This window comes from Salmo salar, chromosome ssa15 (assembly GCF_905237065.1).
Source record: "Salmo salar chromosome ssa15, Ssal_v3.1, whole genome shotgun sequence".
Classification (NCBI taxonomy): Eukaryota; Metazoa; Chordata; class Actinopteri; order Salmoniformes; family Salmonidae; genus Salmo; species Salmo salar.
In genome coordinates, this window is record NC_059456.1 from 76,207,549 (window position 1) to 76,220,234 (window position 12,686).

Genomic DNA, 12,686 nt, shown 5'->3' on the forward strand with positions numbered 1-12,686 from the left:
GTCAAAATGCAAGCCGAGACCTAACGCTCAGATTTGTTTTACAAACATGACTTAAAAAAACGTAAGCCTATGCAATATTAACCAATTAAAAACAGTTACAAAGCAATGAGGTATGTGTAGTAGGCTATAGGCCCAATACATAATCAATGCATATTGGCTATGCTTAAATTGCCCTTACAATGTTGTTCTTTTCAGACCATTTTGCAATTATATTTCTGGACTGATGGCCTGCATCTGATGGTCAGTCTGAGGGAAGGGAGGGAGCAGCGGTGAAGCTGCCTCTCACCCGAATCACCGACACTGTCCCTTCGCTGTATTGGTCGAGTCTCTCTCTAGTCATTGTTTAAAAGTTTTGAAATCTCACATCAACTTTCCTGTGCATTCAAGGCTTCATTTTTCAGTCTATGGAGAAAACTGTGTAGATACAGTGATCTGAGCTATGTGATTGGCCAGTGGTAGGCCTATAACTGCACTTGATTTGCTCTTTACTGGGTAGGCGAAGTTCTACCTTCAGACACATGAAATGGTTCAAAATGGGAACACTTTGCCTTCCTGGCACTTGGGCTGTTCAATCAAGTCTACCTACTGCCAACAGTGCAAAAAAACCCAATACAAAACAGGAACCAAGGCTTTATCGTTGGGGTTTTATTAACAGAAATGTTTTGTAATCGACTAGGAATTCCATGGAGATCAGTTGGTGACCACTGCTCTAGGCTATGCAGAGCCGTGGTCGGGTACATTCGAGTCTATCAGCTGTACTTACATACATTACCTTCAGAAAGTATTCACACCCCTTTACCTTTCCCACACTTTGTTGTGTTACAGCCTGAATTTAAATGGATTAAATTGAGATTTTGTGTCACTGGCCTACACACAATACCCCATAATATCAAAGCGGAATTACATTGACTTCAGAAAGTATTCATACCCTTTGACCATAAGGAAGTAGTTTGGGGGTAGGGGTGCTGTTATATTTTTCCGGAGACTTATTTGTCAACGGCTCCACAGATGGCTATCTCGGTCTGCTAATTAAGGACTAGTAAAGGGTCAGTGCACTACTTTGGTGATTATGATTTTATATTTAAATATATACAGTACCAGTCAAAAGTTTGGACACACCTGCTCATTCAAGGGTTATTCTTTATTTTTACTATTTTCTACATTGTAGAATAATAGCGAAGACATCAAAAGTATGAAATAACACATATGGAATCATGTAGTAGACAAAGAAGTGTTAAACAAATCAAAATATATTTTATATTTGAGATTCTTCAAAGTAGCCACCCTTTGCCTTGACAGCTTTGTACAGGCTTGGCATTCTCTCAACCAGCTTAATGAGGTAGTCACCTGGAATGCATTTCAATTAACAGGTGTGCCTTGTTAAACGTTAATTTGTGGAATTTATTTTCTTCTTAATGCGTTTGAGACAATCAGTTGTGTTGTGACAAGGTAGGGTTGGTATATAGAAGATAGCCCTATTTGGTAAAAGACCAAGTCCATATTATAGCAAGAACAGCTCAAATAAGCAAAGAGAAATGACAGTACATCATTACTTTAAGACATTAAGGTCAGTCAATGTGGAATATTTCAAGAACTTTGAAGTTTCTTCAAGTGCAGCTGCAAAAACCATCAAGCGCAATGATGAAACTGGCTCTCATGAGGACCGCCACAGGAAAGGAAGACCCAGAATGACCTCTGCTGCAGAGGATAAGATCATTAGAGTTAACTGCACCTCAGATTGCAGCCCAGATAAATGCTTCACAGAGTTCAAGTAACAGACACATCTCAACATCAACTGTTCAGAGGAGACTGCGTGAATCAGGCCTTCATGGTCGAATTGCTGCAAAGAAACCACTACTAAAGGACACCAATAAGAAGAATAAACTTGCTTGGGCCAAAAAAAACAAACAATGGACATTAGACCGATGGAAATCTGTCCTTTGGTCTGATGAGTCCAAGAGAGATTTTTGGTTCCAACCGCCTTGTCTTTGTGAGACGCAGAGTATGTGAATGGATGACCTCCGCATGTGTGGTTCCCACTGTGAAGCATGGAGGAGGTGTGATGGTGCTTTGCTGGTGTCACTGTCAGTGATTTATTTAGAATTCAAGGCACACTTAACCAGAATGGCTACCACAGCATTCTGCAGCGATATGCCATCCCATCTGGTTTGCGCTTAATGGGACTATCATTTATTTTTCAACAGGACAATAACCCAACATACTTCCAGACTGTGTAAGGACTATTTGACCAAGGAGAGTGCTGCATCAGATGATCTGGCATACACAATCACCCAACCTCAACCCAATTGAGAAGGTTTGGGATGAGTTAGACCGCAGAATGAAGGAAAAGCAGCCAACAAGTGCTCAGCATATGTGGGAATTCCTTCAAGGCTGTTGGAAAAGCATTCCTCGTGAAGCTGGTTGAGAGAAAAATATAGGAAAATGTAGAAAAACCCTTGAATCAGTAGGTGTTCTAAAACTTTTGACCGGTAGTGTAAACCCACCAAAATGTGAAAGTAATGAACAGAAAGCAGTTAATCAATCTACAATAATACATAGGAAGAAGCTTGATGCTTCAACATCTTTATGTATGATTGGAGATCCATCTGAAGCAGAGGCAGTGAAGATTGAATATTTTAATGTATTACTTTCTGTGCTTTGACTTGTCAATAATCAACTACTCATAGAAAGGAGCATAGTCTGTCCATTTCCCCTACTCTCATTTTTATCAGTGACATACTGGAATTTCGCGAGGTCCCCCCCCCACCCCCACCCCTGAGAGAAAATGTTGCTGTTTTAAAGCAAATTTGCTTCAATTCTACACATTCTGCCATGGGGCTGAGAGAAAAATATGCAGTTTTATAGCTAATCTTATGCTATTCTATACATTGTGCCATGAGAGTGAGAGAAAATGTTGCCGTTTTAAAGCAAATTTCCTGTAATTCTAAACATTTTGCCAGGGCTTATGAAGTGTTCATTTGCTTTCTGGGAGGCTCCCTGAGTTTTAGGGGTGCCCCAACCAAAATAAAAGTTGGTTTGATGCTCCCTAAATCTTGGGGGCCCCCGCCTCGCGTGGGCTGCGGGGGTGCGTCCTACGCCACTGATTTTGATGTAGGTTAATTACTGCACTAAAGGCCATGACTGAAAAACTAAAAAGCAGTGCTGAGTCCAAACCTAGAGCATCATAAATCATGTTGTCGCGAAGAGAGTAAGCAGTCCTTTCAGGAACGACACTATTTCATTTCCTCCCAGTTTAGACTCCCCATAAACACGATCCACAAACGAAATTGGAACCTGTTTGGAAGAAGGAAAAATATAGTTTAAGGGATAGATTGGATTTTGGCAATGAAGAGTCAGATGAACTTCAGGATACCATTTTTATGTATCTGCCTCCAGTATGTAGAAAGTTAGAGGTAGTGTTCCCATATACTTCCAGTCATTGCGCTAACGCTAGTTAGCAACTGTACACTAGATAGCAACTTCCTTCAAACTGCACGCAGAGACATAAAAATGGTATCCACAAGTTAATCAGGCTGTGGGAAAGTAGATAAAACTGTCTCTTTAACTAAGCTACATACAACCTATTGACATGATAAACAGAACTTAATTTATTTGGGTAAAAACATATACAACAGATGTATAATGTATTCCCATAGGATAGCGCTTAAAAGTATTAATTAAAACACTGTGTCCAAATGTGGTCCTCGACAGTAAAAACAAATAAAACATCTCATGATTAAGAAACTAAACAAAATTACACAAAACCCACAACACAAAAAACACACAAAGGGTTAAAAGGCCTCACCTCTCCAATGGTGTAGTTCAGCTGTCTAGCACGGACAATCATCTCCATCTGAAAGACGTAGCCTTTGGACACACACCTCTCCACCAGACTCTCCAGTACCTCCTTCTTGTAAAGCCTGAGAACACCATGCATAAAAAACAAAACAGTGAGATAACACAAACTGGCACACTGATAAAGGAAGATGTACCTGTATGTAAGTACAGTTGAAGTCAGAAATGTACATACACCTTGGCCAAATACATTTAAACTCAGTTTTTCACAATTCCTGACATTTAATCCCAGTAAAAATTCCCTGTCTTAGGTCAGTTAGGAGCACCACTTTATTTTAAGAATGTGGAATGTCAGAATAATAGTAGAGAGAATGATTTATTTCAGCTTTTATTTCTCTCATCACATTCCCAGTGGGTCAGAAGTTCACATTCACTCAATTAGCCTTTAAATTGTTTAACTTGGGTCAAACGTTTTGGGTAGCCTTCCACAAGCTTCCCACAATAAGTTGGGTGAATTTTGGCCCATTCCTCCTGACAGAGCTGGTGTAACGGAGTCAGGTTTGTATGCCTCCTTGCTTGCACAGCTTTTTCAGTTCTGCCCACAAATTTTCTATAGGATTGAGGTCAGGGCTTTGTGATGGCCACTCCAATACCTTGACTTTATTTCCCTTAAGCCATTTTGCCACAACTTTGGAAGTATGCTTGGGGTCATTGTCCATTTGGAAGACTCATTTGCGACCGAGCTTAAACTTCCTGACTGATGTCTTGAGATGTTGCTTCAATATATCCACATAATTTTCACTCCTCATGATGCCAACTATTATGTGAGGTGCACCAGTCCCTCCTGCAGCAAAGCACCCCCACAACATGATGCTGCCACCGCCGTGCTTCACGGTTGGGATGGTTTTCTTCGGCTTGGAAGCCTCCCCCTACGATCTTTGTCCCCATGTGCAGTTTCAAACCATAGTCTGGCTTTTTTCTGGCGGTTTTGGAGCAGTTGCTTCTTCCTTGCTGAGCGGCCTTTCAGGTTATGTCGATATAGGACTCGTTTCACTGTGGATATAGATACTTTTGTACCTGTTTCATCCAGCATCTTCACAAGGTCCTTTGCTGTTGTTGTGGGATTGATTTGCACTTTTCACACCAAAGTACGTTAATCTCTTAGCGGTAAGACGGCTGTGTGGTCCCATGGTGTTTTATACTTGCTTACTATTGTTTGTACAGATGAACATGGTACCTACAGGCATTTGGAAATTGCTCCCAAGGATGAACAAGACTTGTGGAGGTCTAACAGTTTATCTGAGGTCATGGCTGATTTCTTTTCATTTTTCCATGATGTCAAGCAAAGTGGCACTGAGTTTGAAGGTAGGCCTTGAAATACATCCACAGGTACACCTCCATTTGACTCAAACTATGTCAATTAGCCTATCAGAAGCTTCTAAAGCCATAACATCATTTTCTGGGGTTTTCCAAGCTGTTTAAAAGCACAGTCAACTTAGTGTATGTAAACTTCTGACCCACTAGTATTGTGATACATTGACTTATAAGTGAAATAATCTGTCTGTAAACAATTGTTGGAAATATTACTTGTGTCATGCACTAAGTAGATGTCCTAACCGACTTGCCAAAACTATAGTTTGTTAACAAGAAATTTGTGGAGTGGTTGAAAAACGAGTTTTAATGACTTCAACCTAAGTGTATGTAAACTTCCGACTTCAACTGTCGGTGTGATTACTGTGCCTGCTGTTCTTCACACCTATTTACATTTAGCCCCTTACCTGAAGCTGCCAGTCAGGTCTGATGCCCCAGGTCTCAGCAGCACCTGTGTGACATAGTTCGCTCCCCGACTGTTAGAGAGGGAGGGACACACACAGATGAGAGTTTAATACTTGCCTTCTGTATAAGCAGAATAAATGACAGCCAACAACCTACACTACTAATGTCCTTGTTTTTCAAAGAAAAGCACATTTTTGGTCCATTAAAATAATATCAAATTGATCAGAAATACAGTGTACAGTCGTGGCCAAAAGCTTTGAGAATGACACAAATATTACATTTTCACAAAGTCTGCTGCCTCAGTTTGTATGATGGCAATTTGCATATAGTCCAGAATGTTATGAAGAGTGATCAAATGAATTGCAATTAATTGCAAAGTCCCTCCTTGCCATGCAAATTAACTGAATCCCCCAAAAACCTTTCCACTGCATTCCAGCCCTGCCACAAAAGGACCAGCTGACATCATGTCAGTGATTCTCTCGTTAACACAGGTGTGAGTGTTGACGAGGACAAGGCTGGAGATCACTCTGTCATGCTGATTGAGTTCGAATAACAAACTGGAAGCTTCAAAAGGAGGATGGTGCTTAGAATCATTTTTCTTCCTCTGTCAACCATGGTTACCTGCAAGGAAACACGTGCCGTAATCATTGCTTTGCACAAAAAGGGCTTCACAGGCAAGGATATTGCTGCCAGTAAGATTGCACCTAAATCAACCATTTGTCGGATCATCAAGAACTTCAAGGAGAGCGGTTCAATTGTTGTGAATAAGGCTTCAGGGCGCCCAAGAAAGTCCAGCAAGCGCCAGGACCGTCTCCTAAAGTTGATTGAGCTGCGCGATCGGGGCACCACCAGTACAGAGCTTGCTCAGGAATGGCAGCAGGCAGGTGTGAGTGCATCTGCACGCACAGTGAGGCAAAGACTTTTGGAGGGTGGCCTGGTGTCAAGAAGGGCAGCAAAGAAGCCACTTCTCTCCAGGAAAACATCAGGGACAGACTGATATTCTGCAAAAGGTACAGGAATTGGACTGCTGAGGACTGGGGTAAAGTCCTTTTCTCTGATGAACCCCCTTTCCGATTGTTTGGGGCATCCGGAAAAAAGCTTGTCCGGAGAAGACAAGGTGAGCGCTACTATCAGTCCTGTGTCATGCCAACAGTAAAGCATCCTGAGACCATTCATGTGTGGAGTTGCTTCTCAGCCAAGGGAGTGGGCTCACTCACAATTTTGCCTAAGATCACAGCCATGAATAAAGAATGGTACCAACACATCCTCCGAGAGCAACTTCTCCCAACCATCCAGGAACAGTTTGGTGACGAACAATGCCTTTTCCACCATGATGGAGCACCTTGCCATAAGGCAAAAGTGATAACTAAGTGGCTCGGGGAACAAAACATCGATATTTTGGGTCCATGGCCAGGAAACTCCCCAGACCTTAATCCTATTGAGATCTTGTGGTCAATCCTCAAGAGGCAGGTAGACAAACAAAACCCCACAAATTCTGACAAATTCCAAGCATTGATTATACAAGAATGGGCTGCCATCAGTCAGGATGTGGCCCAGAAGTTAATCGACAGCATGCCAGGGCAGATTGCAGAGGTCTTGAAAAAGAAGGGTCAACACTGCAAATATTGACTCTCTGCATCAACTTCATGTAATTGTCAATAAAAGCCTTTTGACACTTATGAAATGCTTGTAATTATACTTCAGTATTCCATAGTAACATCTGACAAAAATATCTAAAGACACTGAAGCAGCAGACTTTGTGGACATGAATATTTTTGTCATTCTCAAAACTTTTGGCCACGACTGTAGACATTGTTAATGTTGTAAATGACTATAGCAGCTGGAAACGGCTGAATGGAATATCTACATAGGTGTACAGAGGCCCATTATCAGCAACCATCACTCCTGTGTTCCAATGGCACGTTGTGTTAGCTAATCCAAGTTTATCATTTTAAAATGCTAATTTATCATTCGAAAACCATTTTGCAATTATGTTAGCACAGCTGAAAACTGTTGTGCTGATTAAAGAAACAAAATATCTGGCCCTCTTTAGACTGGTTGAGTATCTGGAGCATCAGCATTTGTGGGTTTGATTATCAAATCAAAGTTTATTTGTCACATACGCCGAATACAACAGGTGTAGACCTTACAGTGAAATGCTTACTTACAGGCTCTAACCAACTGTGCAATTTCTAAGTTAAAAAAGGTACTAGGTGAACAATAGATAAGTAAAGAAATAAAAACAACAGTAAAAAAAAAAAAAAGAGTGAAAAATAACAGTAGCGAGACTATATACAGGCGCCGGTTAGTCGAACTGATTGAGGTAGTATGTTCATGTAGATATGGTTAAAGTGACTATGCATATATGATAAACAGAGAGTAGCAATAGCATAAAAGAGGGGTTGGCGGGTGGTGGGACACAATGCAGTTAGTCCGGGTAGCCAATGTGGGGGGCACCGGTTTGTCGGGCTAATTGAGGTAGTATGTACATGAATGTATAGTTAAAGTGACTATGCATATATGATAAACAGAGAGTAGCAGCAGCGTAAGAGGGGTTGGGGGGCACACAAAGCAAATAGTCCGGTTAGCCATTTGGTTACCTGTTCAGGAGTCTTATGGCTTAGAGGTAAAAACTGTTGAGAAGCATTTTGGTCCTAGACTTGGCACTCCGGTACCGCTTGCCATGCGGTAGTAGAGAGAACAGTCTGACTGGGGTGGCTTGGGTCTTTGATCATTTTCAGGGCCTTCCTCTGACACCGCCTGGTGTAGAGGTCCTGGATGGCAGGCAGCTAAGCCACAGTGATGTACTGGGCCGTACGCATTACTCTCTGTAGTGCCTTGCAGTCGGAGGCCGAGCAGTTGCCGTACCAGGCAGTGATGCAACCAGTCAGGATGCTCTCAATGTTGCAGCTGTAGATCCTTTTGAGGATCTGAGGACCCATGCCAAATGTTTTTAGTTTCCTGAGGGGGAATAGACTTTGTCGTGCCCTCTTCATGACTGTCTTGGTATGTTTGGACCATTCTAGTTTGTTGGTGATGTGGACACCAAGGAACTTGAAGCTCTCAACCTATTCCATTACAGCCCCGTTGATGAGAATGGGGGCGTGCTTGGTCTTCCTTTTCCTGTAGTCCACAATCATCTCCTTAGTCTTGGCTACGTTGAGGGATAGGTTGTTATTCCGGCACCACCCGGCCAGGTCTCTGACCTCCTCCCTATAGGCGGTCTCATGGTTGTCAGTGATCAGGCCTACCACTGTTGTGTCGTCTGCAAACTTAATGATGGTGTTGGAGTCGTGCCTGGCCACGCAGTTGTGGGTGAACAGGGAGTACAGGAGGGGACTGAGCACGCACCCCTGAGAGGCTCCAGTGTTGAGGATCAGCATGGCAGATGTGTTGCTACCTACCCTGACCACCTGGGGGCGGCCCATCAGGAAGTCCAAGATCCAGTTGCAGAGGGAGGTGTTTAGTCCCAGGATCCTTAGCTTAGTGATGAGCTTTGAGGGTACTGTGGTGTTGAACGCTGAGCTGTAGTCAATGCATAGCATTCTCACGTAGGTGTTCCTTTTGTCCAGGTGGGAAAGGGCAGTGTGGACAGCAACAGAGATTGCATCACTTGTGGATCTGTTGGTGCGGTATGCAAATTGGAGTGCGTCTAGGGTTTCTGGGATAATGGTGTTGATGTGAGCCATTACCAGCCTTTCAAAGCACTTGGTCCACATGGGTGTGGACGTAAGTGCTACGGGTCTGTAGTCATTTAGGCAGGTTGCCTTAGTGTTCTTGGGCACAGGGACTATGGTGGTCTGCTTGAAACATGTTGGTATTACAGACTCAATCAGGGACATGTTGAAAATGTCAGTGAAGACACCTGCCAGTTGGTCAGCACATGCCCGGAGCACATACACTGGTAATCCTAATGGCCCCTCAGCCTTGTGAATGTTTACCTGTTTAAAGATCTTACTCACATCGGCTACGGAGAGTGTGATCACACAGTCGTCCGGAACAGCTGATGCTCTCATGCATGCCTCAGTGTTGCTTGCCTCAAAGCGAGCATAGAAGTGATTTAGCTCGTCTGGTAGGCTCGTGTCACTGGGCAGCTCGCGGCTGTGCTCCCCTTTGTAGTCTGTAATAGTTTGCAAGCCCTGCCACATAAGACAAGCGTCGGAGCCGGTGTAGTACGATTCAATCTTAGCCCTGTATTGACGCTTTGCCTGTTTGCCGGAGTTCCTCTGTCCAGTGTCTGTGTTCTTTTGCCCATCTTAATCTTTTCTTTTTATCGGCCAGTCTGAGATATGGCTTTTTCTTTGCAACTCTGCCTAGAAGGCCAGCATCCCGGAGTCACCTCTTCACTGTTGACATTGAGACTGGTGTTTTGCGGGTACTATTTAATAAAGCTGCCAGTTGAGGACTTGTAAGGCATCTGTTTCTCAAACTGGACACTCTAATGTACTTGTCCTCTTGCTCAGTTGTGCACCGGGGCCTCCCACTCCTCTTTCTATTCTAGTTAGAGCCAGTTTGCGCTGTTCTGTGAAGGGAGTAGTACACAGCGTTGTACGAGATCTTAGGTTTCTTGGCAATTTCTCACATGGAATAGCATTCATTTCTCAGAACAAGAATAGACTGATGAGTTTTAAAAGAAAGTTCTTTGTTTCTGGACATTTTGAGCCTGTAATCGAACCCACAAATGCTGATGTTCCAGATACTCAACCAGTCTAAAGAAGGCCAGTTTTATTGCTTCTTTAAATCAGCACAACAGTTTTCAGCTGTGCTAACATAATTGTAAAAGGGTTTTCTAATGATAAATTAGCCTTTAAAATTATAAACTTGGATTAGCTAACACAACGTGCCATTGGAACACAGGACTGATGGTTGCTGATAATGGGCCTCTGTACGCCCATGTAGATATTCCATTAAAAATCTGCCATTTCCAGCTACAATAGTCATTTACAACAAAATGGACAAAAAAAGTAGCTTTTCTTTCAAAAACAAGGACATTTCTAAGTAACCCCAAACTTTTGAATGGTAGTGTAGATGTAGCAGACGGGAGTGTGCCCCTGCAGTCACCTGATGAGTTTCCTGCGCAGGTCCCATCCGTATACGCCCCCATCTCCTCTGTATCGGGTGCCTGACACAAGGTCATACCCGCCTTCTCTCTGTTTCCTTGGAGACAAACACATTCACATCAGATACTTGGTAACAGACGATCATATGGTAGAGATGTAGATTGCTAGCAGAAATACTATATTCAGAATTCTATGTTCTACATTTTCCCCAAAAATATGCACATTCACATTTTGCGATGAATTAAAATAGATAGACTTACTTTATGAATTCTGGAATAAATTTAGGCTGCAAGGAAAGATAAAATTATGTATTTTAGGATGTAAGCATTCAAAGGATTCCATAAAAGATTATCCTGGCAATGAAGCATTTTGATACAAATATCCAACCAAGCAATGTAACACCACAAGTAACCTCCTGATTAGAAAAAGGGACTAGAAAATAGCCTGTTCTTGGAAACATTTTTAAATTGTTATTATTGTATGTACAGGGTCCGGTGCCATTATCCCAACCTGCTTCTCTGATACTGTATTGTCCAGATATACAGGAGATCCACTCACATGATGGGAGAGGTCTGCATCCATTATGAAGACATAGTTCCCTCTGGCATGTTTAATGCCATGGATGTAGGCAGTTCCTGAATGCAGAATTAAAAGGACATTACCTGACATGTGTACCTGAGATAGTGTTCAATAACACGGTGTTCACTCCGATGAATGAGTATGTGACACTTACCTAACCCTAGTTTCTTTGCTCTTGGTCGAAGGAGCTGAAAAATAACCACAAAGAGCAGAGAGTGAATTAGTGTCTTGCTATGCCAGCAGTGAATGCTAAAGTATATAAAAAAAATAACAACTCATCTATTAAATTCACTTACTATCTTGTCCTCTCCGTATATCTTCTGCAGTTGTTCTGCCACCTCAAGTGTCCCATCTGGACTTCCATCATCAATGACAATAATCTCGTAGTCGTATCCACTGTGAATAAGTAAAAAGACGTTTCAAACCATCACACAACAAATGCTAATCTGACATTGGATGAAAACAATGAGCACCATCATAGTTCCAGTTACAGCTTGAATTTCAGTCAGTCTTTCAAATATGCACACACACACACACACATAGGCACACACACAAATCAGAGGGTATGTCATTAGCTGAAATAATCAATGAGCGGCTGGTAATCACAGCAAAAGATGGGTGGGTATAATTTGTGGAACGTTCCATCAACTTAGTATATACAAAGTTGTATAGCGGCAGAATAAGATACCGGGTAGGGAATGGGCTATTTAATACGTTTTTCACTCACCGCGTTTATTCCCGAAAAATGTCTGTTCTCACTCTGGTAGCCTATGGACAAACATTAGGGAATAAGCTACGTGGTGAGTTGATGCGTATTTGGCAACTAGTTAGCTAGGTGAATTGATCATGCTACTTTGGATGCGTTGTTTGTTGGCAACCTAATACTTTAGAAGTTTTTGGAACAGATTCCTGTTGGAATGTTCCACAAATTATACTCACCCGCAACAGTTTGCAAAAGTAAGCCATTGACTATCCCAATGAGGGCTGTCCCCTCTTGGAAAATCTGATTTTAGTGACAGCTCATCACTGACATCTTGTCACACACTCTGGACAACATAACCTGAAATGATCTACCTTTCACCGAAGTATTTTACCAATAGCCACACAATAAGCGGTAGATTCTCTCGTTCATTGTAAGTGGGCAACAACACCGAGTATTTATCACCACCTCCCCGGCTCTGCTGTGAACCTTTTCGGCTTGCCATGTTGGTTAGAATGTTGTTGAGCCGGATGCGGGTGCGTTGTAAAATATTGACCCCTGCAACAAATTCTTCAAAATTTGGTTCCTAATATTATACATACCACTAGGTGCCGCCACATACAGTAGTTATAAATATATTTGACTGTACGGGATTTCTTCTTCTTCTTCTTCTTCTTCTTCTTCTTCTTCGGCATTGGGTTGGCAGATCGCATCCAACGTTCAATGTGCATACATCACCACCGGAGTGTGAGGCCAGTCACAGACTAACTACATTA

The 12,686-nt window shown here is 42.4% G+C and overlaps 1 protein-coding gene across 1 annotated transcript; it reads right to left on the reverse strand.

The window, feature by feature from the left end:
* Positions 1-2,233: 2,233 nt before the first annotated feature.
* dpm1 (dolichyl-phosphate mannosyltransferase subunit 1, catalytic) lies at positions 2,234-12,472 on the reverse strand. The gene is made up of 9 exons (XM_014145955.2): positions 12,285-12,472; positions 11,507-11,606; positions 11,365-11,398; positions 11,190-11,266; positions 10,892-10,917; positions 10,633-10,728; positions 5,574-5,642; positions 3,806-3,920; positions 2,234-3,294 (listed from the first exon to the last, which is right to left on the reverse strand). The coding sequence occupies exons 1-9, from the start codon at positions 12,413-12,415 to the stop codon at positions 3,190-3,192; spliced, it is 753 nt and encodes a 250-aa protein (XP_014001430.1). The 5' UTR covers positions 12,416-12,472; the 3' UTR covers positions 2,234-3,189.
* Between the last annotated feature and the right edge of the window lie 214 nt (positions 12,473-12,686).

Coding starts and splice junctions, on each gene's coding strand:
- dpm1 (XM_014145955.2), bottom strand. CDS start 12,415: ATGGCAAGCCGAAAAGGTTCACAGCAGAGCCGGGGAGGTGGTGATAAA. Junction 10,918..11,189: donor ATGCAGACCTCTCCCATCAT/GTGAGTGGATCT, acceptor CTTTCCTTGCAG/CCTAAATTTATTCCAGAATT. Junction 10,729..10,891: donor TTTATTCCAGAATTCATAAA/GTAAGTCTATCT, acceptor TTTGTCTCCAAG/GAAACAGAGAGAAGGCGGGT.